This window comes from Otolemur garnettii, unplaced genomic scaffold (assembly GCF_000181295.1).
Source record: "Otolemur garnettii isolate 467f Iridium unplaced genomic scaffold, OtoGar3 scaffold00054, whole genome shotgun sequence".
Taxonomy (NCBI): Eukaryota; Metazoa; Chordata; class Mammalia; order Primates; family Galagidae; genus Otolemur; species Otolemur garnettii.
In genome coordinates, this window is record NW_003852449.1 from 4,322,366 (window position 1) to 4,336,963 (window position 14,598).

The 14,598-nt window shown below is 43.4% G+C and overlaps 1 protein-coding gene and 1 pseudogene across 1 annotated transcript in view; one reads left to right on the forward strand and one right to left on the reverse strand.

Moving 5' to 3' along the window:
- Positions 1 to 3,725: 3,725 nt before the first annotated feature.
- Positions 3,726 to 4,211, reverse strand: LOC100940405 (annotated as a pseudogene).
- Positions 4,212 to 12,645: 8,434 nt separating this feature from the next.
- SAV1 (salvador family WW domain containing protein 1) overlaps positions 12,646 to 14,598 on the forward strand; it is a 25,880-nt gene continuing 23,927 nt past the window's right edge. The window contains exon 1 of the mRNA XM_003792150.3: positions 12,646 to 13,129. Within this exon, the coding sequence (XP_003792198.1) occupies positions 13,036 to 13,129 (94 nt within the window). The 5' untranslated portion in view covers positions 12,646 to 13,035. The remainder of the gene's footprint in view (positions 13,130 to 14,598) is intronic.

Consider the following 14,598-nt stretch of genomic DNA (forward strand, 5'->3'; position numbering starts at 1 on the left):
GACAAACCTGTTTTGGATGGATTGCCTGTAAGGACTAATTGGAGTGATAATGATACAAGTAATGCCAAAACCAAGTCAAAGCCTAATGACCAAAACACTTATATCTGAAGGGTATTTATTATGTCATGTCTGAACCTATTTGAGCATCTCGGTGCAGAAGGACAGTTTTGGTTATATGGCATATGGATAGCTGTTTAACAAGTCAAAGGTCTCTTTGCTTCTTCGCTTTTTTGAATCATACAAGTTAAATTCTCATTTGGAGCTAGGTGCAGTGGCCTCATGCCTATAATCCCAGCACTTTGAGAGGCCAAGGCACAGGGATCATTTGAGGCTAGGAGTTTGAAACCAACCTGGGCAACAGAAATAAATAAAAATAAACTTAGCCAGGGTTGGTGGTACATGCCTATAGTCCTAGCTGCTCCAGAGGCTAAAGCAGGAAGATCACTTGAGACTCCAGTGAGCTATGATCATGCCACTACGCTCCCGCCTGGGTGACAGAGCAAGGCTCTTTAAAAAATTCTTCTTTGGAAGGCACTATCATGGCATGATGGAAGGGAATGTCAGTTTTGTGAAGGAAAATCCTGAGTTTATCTAAAGCCATCTCTAGATTTCCGTTTGGATAAAGAATAATGTGTACGTGTTTATATTGGTTTTGTATATTTCATCTTAGCCATCCTATTCTAGAAAGATTTTAATGTAAGCTTAAAATGTAAATAAATAATTTTGCAAATATGCCTTCTGTTTTCTATACACCCTGAACTTTTGTAAAGTTTCAGTGTGTACACTACTGGTCTTTAGAGTGAAAGCATGAAAATATTGCGCTAAACATTTTCTGCAGGTACAGAATCTCAGTCCCCACTTCAGACCTACTAAATCTGAATCTTTATTTTAAAAAGATCTAAGGGATTGTATGTGACTTAAGTGTTGGGACTCCATTCCTGTGGGAGAACTAACAGCTTCACACCAGCTAGTTTGGGAATGCTACGTGGCGCATGACTTCCCTGCAGAATTCTGTCTGTCAGGCAAGGCCCCACTTGGGATTTTGGGCGCTCCAGAACTGGCTGGATTTCACTTTGCCATCTTTATGGGTGGTTCTGACTTCCTTTTTTTGAGACAGAGCCTCAAGCTCTCCCCCTGGGTAGAGTGCTGTGGCATCACAGCTCACAGCAACCTCCAACTCCTGGGATCAAGCGAGTCTCCTGCCTCAGCTTCCCAAGTAGCTGGGACCACCGGCAGCCACAATGCCTGGCTATTTTTTATTTACTTATTTTTTTTTTTGGTTGCAGCTGTCATTGTTGTTTTGGTGGCCGGGGCTGGATTTGAACCTGCCACCTTAGGTGTATGTGGCTGGCACCTTAGCCACTTGAGCCACAGGCGCCAAGCCGATTCCGACTTCCTTAACTGAGCAGCTCATGAATGATGAGATATACACAATTTAGAGACACAGAAAGTTAAGCGAAAGGTATGTTAATATGTTGAATACTGAAATGTAGAACTGGAGATGTTGGCCAGACTAGGCCATCTTCCAAGCCCTGTTGTATTTCTTTTCAAAACTTTTATGCCAACCTGACTCTGCCTTTCCAAGGCAGGAACCATAATCCTCATTTTACAGATGAGAAAACTGAAGCTTAGCAAAATTATGATTTATTAACGGCCATACGGCCAGCTAAGCTGGGGATTCAGGACCCAAGGACCAGGTTTGTCTGTGTCACTATGTTGCAATATTGGTATCAATACCTCCTTCTGGAAAAACAATAAAAACAGTGTTGATTGAATAGGCACCATGTGGCTCAGCACCCATAGCTCATAGTTAGGGCACCGGCCACACACACTGAGGCTGGCAAGTTTGAACCTGGCCCTGGCCTATTAACAATAACAACTGAAAAAAAATAGCCAGGCATTGTGGTGGCACCTGTAGTCCCCCCTACTTGGGAGGCTGAGGCAAGAGAATCCCTTATGCCCAAGAGTTTGAGGTTTCTGTAAGCTGAGACACTACAGCACTCTACTGAGGGTGACAGAGTGAGACTGTCTGAAAAAAAAAAAAAGAATAGGCACCATGTATACTCTAAAGAAAAATAGTATCCGAATCATTCTGTAGTCTGATTAAAGTATAATGGTAAGATTTATGCACAAAGGTTATTTAGGGAAAAAAATACATCCATACTGAAGGCAATCAAGTTTTACTGATGGGCTCATGCTCTGCGCACTGTGATAAGGAAAATTAGTGTCAACTGGGTAAGGTCCTTAACTTAGCATTAAAGGACTCCTGTACATCGTTGAGGGTAGTGCAACCTGTTTGTTTTATAGTCTCTTATTGATTCTGCATACACAAAGTAACATATTCTAATATTTACCTGATGCCCATCTCCAATAATGGTTACATTTTGGCCATAAGAATTCAAAATTATCTAAATGTCTATAATCTGTTGATTGAAAAGGTTAAATTTCATCCAGATAAAATGTGTCACATGTCACAAAAGTGCTTTTTATTCAAAGTTTCATTGCCTCATTTGCAAATCAGGAGAAAGGGCTAGTTTTGACAAATGGACATCTTTAAGAAGTAAAAGAAAAACCTACAGAGAAACGTAAAATGAGCCTGTGAAATATTATAAGGCGTAGGCAACAAGGTAACATACTATATTTAATTCTGAGAAATGGGATATGCTTTGTTAGTTAAGGTGAAATAAACAACTCTTACCAGTCATTCCAGCCCAGAGGAGCACTTACCACTTTTATTTCCTGTTTGGAGTCAGACCTGTCTTCAAGATCTTAAGCAATAAGTGAGCACCAGTGCCAGGCACTCAAGGGTTATCTGTTATCTAGTATTAAAATACTGGGCGGCGCCTGTGGCTCAAGGAATAGGGCGCCGGCCCCATAAAATGGAGGCGGCAAGTTCAAACCTGGCCCTGGCCAAAAACTGAAAGAAAAAAAAAAAATGCTGTGAACCATAAAAGAACTATTCAAAGGTATCAATGTCATGAAACGTTTTTAAAAGGCCATAGAAAACACAACTATAACAACAAAAAAAAGCAATAGCCAGGCGTTGTGGCAGGTGCCTGTAGTCCCAGCTACTTGGAAGGCTGAGGCAAGAGAATCACTTGAGCCCAAGAGCTTGAGGTTGCTGTGAGCTATGACACCACAGCTCTCTACCAAGGGCAACAAAGTGAGACTCTGTCTCCAAAAAAAAAAAAAAAAAGACATTATTGGGTTAATTGAAAAAACTGGAAATGGGTGTTAGAGAACAGTATCATATCAACATTAAGTTTACTGAAGTTGCTTATCATCTCTGATTGTTAGAAAAATGCAAATCGAAACCACTTTGAGATATCACCTAAAACCAGTGAGAAAGGCCAACATCACAAGGTCCCAAAACAACAGATGCTGAAGTGAGTGCGGAGAGAAGGGAGCACTCCTGCCCTGTTGGTGAGACTGCAAACTGGTACAGCCTTTATGGAAAGAAGTCTGGAGAGTTCTCAGACAACTAAAAGTGGACCTTCTGTTTGATCCTGCAATCCCATTACTGGGTATCTACCCAAAAGAAAAAAAGTCATTCAACTATAAGGTCACAAGCACTCGCTCTAAAAGAAGTATGCATTTGTTGTCACATATCCATCCAGCTTGATTCTCTAAAATCTAGGCATACTATTACCTTTCTGACTTTTTAAATATAGTTGGGGCCATACTGGATGTGTGACTTCTAACTTCTGCCTGTATGTTTTCTTTTTCACAAGGAAATAGCATTTAATGAACCTCCCCTCCATGTGGCTTCAAGCCACCAGGACACAAGCCCCTCCAACACCCTTAACCTTCTCTTCAGCTCTTGTGCTGAAGAATTTGGCCTTCACAATGACGGGCTGCTTGGGAGTTTCCCCTTCCCCAGAACTTTGTAGTAGCCCCATCGTACTACATCAATGATGGGAGCAACTCCTGTCTTGTTTTTGGCAGCATTTACCTGTGTCTGCTCACTGACCAATATCCACAATTTATCAAGGTTGACAGTTGGACAATAGCTCTGGTTCTCTTTAAGTGGTAATGCCTCATACCAACTTTCCCAAAGTAACCTGGTGATATTTGTCAAAGTTGATCCTGTGATGATGCATACCACCAGCATCACCTCAGCCTCCTGGGGGCTTCCTGTGCTTGCCAATACAGCCATGGCCATGGCTCACGTGGCCCTGAAGCTGCTGGGTCTTCCTCAGCCTGGATGGCATGTTGGTAGCCAAGATGCAAGAACTGCCTGCATTTTTTAATATCTGCACTGAAGGCCAGGCATAGTGGCTCATGCCTGTAATCCTAGCACTCTGGGAGGCCAAGGCTGGAGGAACTCTTGAGGTTGGGAGTTCGAGACCAGTCTGACCAAAAGCAAGACCCCCCTCCCCATCTCTACTAAAAATAGACAAAGTGAGCTGGGTATTGTGTCCAGTGCCTATAGTTCCAGCTACTCAGGAGATTGAGGCAAGAGGATCACTTCAGCCAAGAGTTTGCTATGAGCTAGGATGCCATGGCACTCTACCCAGGTGAGGCTCAGTTTTGCTTTGTTTTGAGATAATTTGCAAACTCTTTTTATTAGTTTCTTATTGCTACTGTAACAAATTACCACAAACTTAGCAGTATAAAGCAACCCAAATTCATTATCTCACAGCTGTAGAGGTCAGAAGTCCAAAAGCAGCTTTACTGGGGTTGGAAGGGCTGGTTCCTTCTGGAAACTGCAAGGGGAGAGTCTATTTCCTTGACTTTTTCAGTTTCTGGAGGCCACCTGTGATCTTTGGCTGGTGACTCCTTCCTCACATCACTCCAACCTCTTGCTTCCATTGTGGCAGGACTCCCTTCATAAAGACGTTTGTGATTCTACTGCGCCCACCTGCATACTTCAAGTTAATTATCTCCATCTCAAGATCCTTAACTGCTGGTCATTCACAGTTCTACCACCTAATCGTAACTGAGATAATCACGCCTCAGCCCGCACGTCTATACTTGCTTTAAGTGCACAGGAGACTATTGTGGAAGCTCTCAACATCAATTGTCTAGGGACATTGGGCTGCTAACAGCACTGTGAATTTCACAGCAAAACTCAGCAATGAAATATCGTATTTGAATATTACTCCTAAGTGATTTGGAATTCTCAGTTGAAGTTCTAAGAATTCAGAGGCTTCCCAGTAACACATGAGTCATAAGGAAGAAATCTATTTTTAGGCCTTTTATTTATACGATTCTTTCCTCTTCCTTCTCTGCTATTTTCCAGGACGTTCCCTTCATCCCGTTTCAGTGGCTCACAGTTTGTTTTTACCGTATTCCACGGCTTCTAACCTTCTACTTTCACATTCTTTAACTTTCTCGATTTCATTCCTTCTACCTGGACTCCAATTCCTGGCTAACTTGGTCACACCTGATAATTTGTCATCTAAAACCCTGAAATTCCCCTCCGACCACAACGTCCTGTTCATACCCCTACATTTCCTCACTCCGCTAAATCTGCTCTTTGTCAAGATTGTTATTTTTGGTTCCTCAACCCTTTCCAGCCTGCAGTAAACAGGATCACCGGCCAAAGGCACCAGATCTTGATATTTAGCGTCATGTTCAGACCTGTCTTGACTAAATGCATAATTTGCTTACATTTTAAAAAATGCTGAACTCTTTAAAAATTGTAAAGATGCATCCACACAGGAAAATGCAAGGCACGATGTGATTACATTAAAATCCCCCTTGGTCCCACCAGTATCTCCATTCTCTTCTTGCTTTTGACATTTGGATTTTGATAGACATTTTGGACGGATGTGAAAATGTAAATTGAAACTTATTATCCCCCATTCATTTGAAGGTATTGGTTTATAGTCTAGCGAATTTCTTCTGATGAAAAATCTGACACTAGTCTCATTCTCATTCCTTTATAATTGACCTTTGTTTTCACCAGAACCCTTTTTCCATGATGTTCTGAAATTTCGCAGTGACATGTTGAGATATGCATCTTTTTTCTTCAATTTTGAGAGGCACTTGGATGCCCTTTCAATTGGGAAAATCCCTTCCTTCATCTCTGAAAAGAAATTTTGTATTCATTTTGGATGATATCCCCTCCATTTTCTCTATTATCTCTTTCTGGAAATCACATTGTCAGAATACTGGGCCTCTGGTTTAAAGGCTGTTTCCCTAATTATTTCCCATCTCCATCTTTTTGTTCTGTTTTTCCCAAGAGATTTGCCTAACTTTACCTTCCTAACTTTATTCTGAATATTTTATTTTGGCAACCCCTGCCACTAAATTCCAAGAGCTCTCTATGGTTTTCTGATTGTTGCTTTTCCAAAGCTTCCTGTTGATGTTTTATGGGTACATTATCCTCTCTTAAATCTGTTGATGATAATAATCACTGTTGCTTAAAGTACTCTATATACTCTGAGTTATCTGTTTTCTTTGGGGTCTATTTTTCTATCTTAGTATCACTCATGTTGCAAATTTTCCTAAAATTCCTAGTGCTCCTTGATTGCATATTTATATTTAAAAATGACATTTGTTAAAAAAATAAACACTTGGGAATGTGATCTGAGGGATCGGGGCCTCTTGCCAGGAGGACTGCTGTATGAGATAGGCTGGTTCTTCTGTTGCAGGATGTACAATTGTCAGAATGACGAGACTTTGCTACAGGGACTTTGGATTTCTCCAAAAAACAACCTGAACATCCCTTTCCTAGGGAATAGGTGCCCAGCTGCCTGAAATTCTGTGTATAGGGCTCGGCGCCTATAGCTCAACCGGCTAAGGCGCCAGCCACATACACCTAAGGTGGTGGGTTCGAATCCCCAGCCCGGACCCGCCAAACAACAATGACGGCTGCAACCAAAAAAAAGCCGGGCGTTGTGGCGGGCGCCTGTGGTCCCAGCTACTTGGGAGGCGGAGGCAGGAGACTTGCTTGAGCCCAGGAGTTGGAGGTTGCTGTGAGCTGTAATGCCACGGCACTCTACCCAGGGGGACAGCTTGAGGCTCTGTCTCAAAAAAAAAAAAAAAAAAATTCTGTGTATAGGAGGTTTTCAGTTAATGCCTATTTTCCTTAATTCAACCAGGTACATGTGGGTCCCAAGACTCTCTAGGCCAGTGGTTCTCAACCTTCCTAATGCCACGGCCCTTTAATACAATTCCTGTGTGTCGCAACCCACAGGTTGAGAACCGCTGCTCTAGGCCTTGGGAGGCATTTACTTTCACAAGCATTTCAGGCTGTAGCTTCCTCTGGGCTGCTTCGTATCTCTTTCCCTCCTCCCCTACCTCTCCCCTCCCCCAACTCCGTTCCCCTCACCCACCTCCCCTCCTGTTCCCCCATCACTCTGTCTTCCAGATGTTTAATGTGGTGCCTCCTTATGTTCTCATGATAATGAGCTTATTCCCTCTATATTCTCTCATTGTCAATTAACTGGGGGTTCAAGGAGGTAGAAGGGACATATTTATGTGGTCAGTCTCCACTGGAAAAGGACTTCCCATTTTTTTCCTTAATCCTTTGCATTCTGCCTCTACTGAAGAAATTCTTCTTGAATTTCTTTCTTGAAAATATTTCAAACAGAAGTATTTTTCACTTCCCCCTTCCTGACAAGTCATGTTCACCTTGCACTCTGAGGTTGAATTTATTGCCCAGACAAAGAGTCAGTAGACCCTTCACTAAAGCAGCCCAAAAGGAGGAGGAGATGACACAGAGAAGTTCTCACAAGATGTGCAATGGAAGTGGAGTGTTTTTGACGAGGAGGAGAAAGACCCTGAGAGAAGAGAGTGGGTTCCAGGAAGGAATGAGAGATGGTCATCCTAAAGGTCAGGCATGGTAGCATGCACCTGTAGTCCTAGCTACTGGGGATGCTGAAGTGGGAGGATCATTAGAGACCAGGAGTTTGAGGCTACCCTGGGCAACATGGTAAGACCCCATCTCATTAAAAAAAATGGCCAGTGAAATCTTCAGCAGCTATTGAAGGCAGAGGATTACTTATGTTCTCTGTGTTATTTTCAAGATGATTCATCAGACATTAGAGGAGTTTGGGAACACAACTTAGCTGTTAATATTAAGCAATAATATTTTCAGACCTGTGTAGACATTACATATCCTTATCCTTCATAGGAAACAACTGAAGTTTCTGCCTGAAGGACACTCAGGAATTTACCCTCACGGATTTCAATAGCAAAACCTTTGGGGGCTTAAGAGGTGTAATTGGCACAATTCAGCATAATTATTACTTCTTTCTGAGACAGATTAACTATCTTGTTACATGAACAAGAGTGGGTTGGAGAGTTCCTCTCCTCTCCCTGTCCCACCCCCCCTTTTCTGAAGCATCTCTGTATATAGGGCTTATTTCCATTTTGGTTCTTTCTTGGACAATTCTGTATTGAATAGTTAGCTCCCCCTTTTAAATTTTACGTGCCTCTAGCAAGAGGAAGTCAAAATAGAATATGAACCTTGAACTTTCTTTGACAATAACAATCTGGCATGAAATTTTATTTTTATGCTAAGGGTAATTTTATATAATGTTTATAATTTAAATTTTTCTTTAATAGGTTTTGAATAGAAACCATTTTTGTGGGAGCTAAATATTAAAAACAATTGGTCTCATGGAGACAGAATAGGATGATGGCTACCAGAGGCTGGGAAGTGGATGGGGAGGGCATAAAGGGAAGATGGTTCACAAAAATAGAGGTGGGTGCAAAAATATCGTTAGATAGAATAAACCATATCTGACAGGACAACAGTGACTGTAATCAACAAGTTAGGGTATCCGTTAAAATAACTAAGAGAGTGGAATTGGAATGTTTCTCTTTTTCTTGTTGCAGTTTGGCTGGGGCCAGGTTTGAACCCATCACCCTCGGTATATGGGACCAGCACCCTACTCACTGAGCCACAGGCACAGCCCCTGAAACATTTCTATCACAAAGAAGTGACAAACGCCTGAGATGATGGATATTCAATTACCCTAATTTGATTAACTCACATCGTATGCCTGTATCAAAATGTCACGTGTATCCTATAAAGATACACAACTATTATGTACCCAATATAATTAAAAATAAAAACTTAAAAAAACAAAACATAGGCGGCACCTGTGGCTCAGTGAGTAGGGAAATGGCCCCATATACCAATGGTGGAGGGTTCAAACCCGGCCCTGGCAAACTGCAACCAAAAAATAGCTGGGCGTTGTGGCAGGTGCCTGTAGTCCCAGCTACTAGGGAGGCTGAGGCAAGTGAATCGCCTAAGCCCAAGAACTGGAGGTTGCTGTGAGCTATGACGCCACAGCACTCTATCATGGGCAATAAAGTGAGACTCTTGTCTCTAAAAATAAAATAACAAAACCCATAGTTTTTTAGAAGAAAAACTCGCCAATGCCTATTATCCTACAAGTGTAACTTTTTATTTTTGCATATTTCCTTTGCTTATGTGGCACAAAACTTCAGTACTGAAAGATATTTTGGAAATCAAATGGTTCATTTTTTCATTTTCAGGTGAGAAAACTAAGATCCAGAGAGCCATGAGGTTATCCCAGGATCTCTCCTCTAAAAGAAACGTTAATGCTAAATTAATAAAATAACAACTGTTAGGACATGAATAGCTCCCTAATTGCTGGTTTTCTCCACGGAGAATGTAACCACAAGGGGAAAATATCTTTACTATGTAATACAGTATTAGCATTATCAAAGGCAATGTTTAGAGAATTACAGCTGCAAAATCTGAATTCCTTAATAAAAATTCCCAGAAGTCCAGGAATTTCTAGAAAACTGATGTGAATTCAAAAGCCTCTGCATTTAGGATTTGGAGTCAAAGTTCACATATTTGGTGTGCATTGCTACTGTTGATGCAGCCTACATTGCTGATTCTGAAAAGCACCCTTCTTGATAAAAAGGCAAATTATATGTCTTAAAGAAAGCAACTAATTGAGGCTTTCTCTCTGCTGCAATTTCAAAGAACTGAAATAGCATTGAAAATGGGAGTACTTTGTAGGGAACATGGATAGCTTTCAAAACAACTGTGTCATAAACAGTCCAGACTCACGTTAGTGGGAGTCTTAATGGGATGAAGCAGAAAAAAGCCCCAAATGGAAATTGAAAACTTCAGTTCTGGTGCTAGTCTGCCACTACCCAGGAATGTAATTGGAGGGAAAGCAAAACGCTTAATTTGTCTAGTTTTCTTTCCATGTTGATTAAAATGAAGTGAGCCAAGGGCATCTCAAAATTCTTTTTCAACTATAAAATTCTTGGTTCAGTGCCCGTAGCTCAGTGGACAGGGCACCGGCCACCAGAGCTGGCGGGTTTAAGCCCAGCCCAGGCCTGCTAAACAGCAATGACAACTGCAACCAAAAAACAGCCAGGCATTGTGGTGGGTGCCCGTAGTCCCAGCTACTTGGGAGGCTGAGGCAAGAGAATCACTTAAGCCCAAGAGTTTGAGGTTGCTGTGAGCTGTGACACCACCACACTCTACCCAGGGTGACATAGTGAGACTGTCTTAACAAACAAACAAACAAAAACACTATAGAATTCTTATTCTTTCCTCTGTGTATGTTAAAGGCATCTTGTATTTCAGGCTCTGGGAAAACTCCAGGTGTAAAGAGTTGGCTTTAACAGGGTACCATATCCTTTTGTTCTCTTCTGCAGTGAACTCTAGGTGGGAACCTGGCACTTCCTTCCTCTCCCCCTCCATACCCCTCCAATAATAAAGCCCAATTGTCTTGAAATTTCCTTCTCATCACTCCTCTATTCCCACTGCCAACACTTGAGTACTAGTTCTTAATTCTGAAAGTAACTGCTTTCTTATGTTACTCTCAGGAGTACAATCTGCTTCCTTTGAGCTCCTTTCTATTCACTGCTAAGATTTACTTGCACAAGAGAGTGATCCTTGACTTCTTGATTACTGTCACATATTCAGTCTGTCAGCGAACCCTACTGGCTTTCTCTTTAAAATATGTCCAAAATACAACCACTTAATAATCGCTGCTGCTGTTATGTAGGTCCAAGCCAGCAAAAGCTTCTGACTGACGCCCCTGCTTGGGTCCTTATCCCCAAGTAGCATACTCTTAAACACAAAGCAATCCTACCAAATCATTAAGTCAGATCATATCATGTCTCACCTCAAAGTGACTTTCCTTACACTGACCTAATAAAGCCCTGTGTGCCTTCACCGTTGTTGTCACCTGACTTCATTTCTTATTGGTCCCTCCCCATGTTCTCCAGTACATGAGCCGCTCACTTCCTCCAGTCCCACAAAAGCATGGCCACTCGTAGTTCCTTCTGCCTGGAATACGCTTTCTCAAACAGCTGCATGGCCAATTTCCCCACTTAGTCACTTAACTTCAAGGTCACCTTTTCATGTTTTGCTTATTTTTCTTTTTGTCTGTTTCCCATGACAGCGGGGATTTTCTTTTTGTTTACTGCTCTATCACAAGCACCTAGAACAGTCTAGCATAATGGGTGCTCCATTGATATTTATTAGTGATTGACTGAATTGTGGGAGCTCTGTAGCAAGGGAACATCAAGTCACGCAGAGATACAGATCCAGGTAATGTGTCTCATTTGTTTGTTCATGGCAAAACAAAATTTGACCATCTTCTTAATTTAGTGTAGTAAAATATTCTGTGCCCTTTGTTAATTGTAACATACTGCTTTAGACCTCTTGTGAGATGTTTTACATCTCAGGGAAAGCATTCTCCATTATTAAAGGCTTGATTTTGGTCACTAGGAGATGAATTTTATCACATTTCCAAAAGTTATCCTGTACGTTTGGCAGCCCTGGTAAATTAGAAGAAAGTAGGGTCTACTATTTTAGAAAATTCTCAGTCCTGACCTTTAGTGCTCAAAGTCCTCCAAATTCTAAGACTGTAATATGTTACTCCAAGAGGAAATACGTGGCTATTAAAAATAGCAATGATAATAATGATGAAATAAAATAATTACACCAACAAAATATTTATCTTAAATATAGAGGTAGTAGAAACTCCATTTTGTTTTTTTCTTCCATCAGAAGGACCCACTCCTTGGCACACAGGAGAGGATCAATTAATACAGTGGAACCTCCATAACCATCTCCCGACACTGACCACCTCCTTAAACTGACCTAATCTTCATAGGCTGGACATGCACCACACGTAAGTATCAGTACAGCAGGCCTAGTTCCTTATGGCGACCACCTCTGTATGCTGACCAGTGTGTTACAGTCCCTTGGGTGGTCACCTTACGAGATGTTCCACTGTTCTCTTTAATTAGTATGGAACAGGATTCATGTTTTTAACAGAAGAGGCACTCAGATGGTTTGATGCAGCAGCAGCCGGAGAGTCTTAGTCCGTCAACACTACCGGCATTCTGCATTTTTTGTAAGGACCTGAGTTTACCAACTCAGGAAACTCCAAGAAGGACGTCCTCACTCAATGACCATTCCGGGAACAGCGTCGGGATGGGGGTCACCGCCTCTCCTTGGGTCCCGAGAAAAAAATGGGGCTCCGCGACGTGAGCGCGCGCCCGCCTCCCGGGCTCGGTCTGGCCGGCCTCGTCCTTCGTCGCCTGTGTTCGCGGGACCCGCTTCTCCCCGGGGGGGAGGGCGGGGCGGCCCGTTAGCCGAGGGCGCCGGCGCGAGTCCCGCGGGCCCGACCGCGCCCCGGGCAGGGCGGGGGGCTGGGGGCGGGGCGGCGCGGCTAGTGCGTCGAGTCTCCCAGAATTCCCGGCGGCCGCGGGGAAAGTTTACGGGACGTAGGCGGCGGCGGTGGCGGCGGCGGCCGTAGCGGTTACCAGGCGGCCCGCGGGGACCATGGCCCTGGCCCGGCGTCCCCGGCCTCTCCTTACGGTGTCCCCGGGCAGCTTCGCGGAGCGCGCAGACTTCCGGGAAGGGACTGGCGTGCGACTGAGCGGCGACCGGCGCGCTTAGCGCCCCGAACATGCGGCAGTCCCTGCGGGCGACCCCGGGCTCCGGACAGGCGGCGAAGGCTCGGGCGGGAAGGAGGCGGCGGCGCCGGCGGAGGTGGCGGCGGAGACAGTCGGCGCCCGGCGCGGAGCCCTAGGGAGGCTGCTTGGCGCGGTCTCGGCCTCGTGGAGAGAAGGATGCTGTCCCGAAAGAAAACAAAAAACGAGGTGTCCAAGCCGGCCGAGGTGCAGGGGAAGTACGTGAAGAAGGAGACGTCGCCTCTGCTGCGGAGTGAGTGTCGGGCCAGGTGCGCGGCGGCGGGCGGCCGCTGGGAAATGCTGGGCTTTTCATTTTCTTTTCTGGGGGGGTGTTCGTTGATTGAAAGCCCATAGAGTACCCCCGCCAAGGGCACCCCCACCCCCAATAAGAAACGTCCCAGTTCCCTGACTGAGCGTTGTCGGTGTTGAGTGCTGGAAAGAAGAGACTCTAGGAAACACTGGAACTGCTGATCACCTAATGCTAGAGGGGTAAAAAGTGGTTAGACTGAGACGCTTTTCCTTCGTCTAGGTGAGTCGACGTGTGCCTGCTGTTTGCAAACATTGCTGAAAGTTGTGTGAACTCGGGGCAGAATCCCTTAGTCCTGCTGCGGGGATGCAGACTTAGGTGAAAATCAGACCGTCGCGGTTGTAGCCGCTGCCCAAAGCCTCATCGCTCTTAGCTCGCAGAGCAGAGGAGCCGAGAGCTCATTTGTATTTTGTATTTGTATTTGCTGTCTTCATGAGGTTGCAGAAAAGGCAAAGTATTCAGAATGTGTTCTGTCATGTTAATGAAATTACTAAAAAGTTTTTTCTTTTTTAACTTTAATAGGGTGTTTTTCCCTCTCTCTGCTTTTTGTTTCTTGTGACTCTAATTTTTGAGTTGAATCTCTTGAATTTTTAAGAGATTTAAATGTCCTGTCTCTGAGTTCAGGACATTTGTGAGGTAAGGAGCTGGTTATTTTGGTGCTCATACTGCATGCTGGGCCCTTTGTGTAAATTTCCTTCTTGGAAGCTGGTAGTAACCTTGTGATTTAAGCATTACCTCATATTGTCATTGGGAAAGCTGTTCATAGAGGTTTTCAGTGTTTGCCCAAGATCACACAGAAAGGGGTGGAGAGCATATTTTTCCACTATAACCACATGGGCAGCCTTCCAGATTTATTGGAGTACTTGCAGGGCTTTCAACAAAATGTATCAGACGGGTCGGGTACATCAGTAACTCAAAACTTGATTTTTAAGCCTTTTTTAATAGCATGGTTTTCAGTTACACATGCTGTTAATTTGTTTCTAAACGATAGCTTGCTGTTTGCTGTAGATAAAGTTTATTAAACATTACTTAAAATCATGAAAAATGTTTGCCATACCTTTAGGCAAATAACTTTTGATGTAGTATTTTAGTTTCATTAGTGTTGAGCCTTACCTATTTGGGTATTAATTTATTTCTGTCCAGTGTTAGCTTCTGAAGCTTATTACTGTGAATGCCCTGTAATACACGTATTGTTCAGTAATGAACTAATAAAATGGTCTCTATCCAGTTTTCTTTATATTTTAAGTGTATTTGCTCTCTTATGAGAAATGTCTAAACTATTTTCTTTTTTTTTTGGAGACAAGAGTCTCACTTTATTGCCCTTTGGTAGGGTGCCCCGTGGTGTCACAGCTCACAGCAACCTCCAACTCCTGGGTTTAGGTGATTCTCTTGCCTCAGCCTCCCAAGTAGCTGGG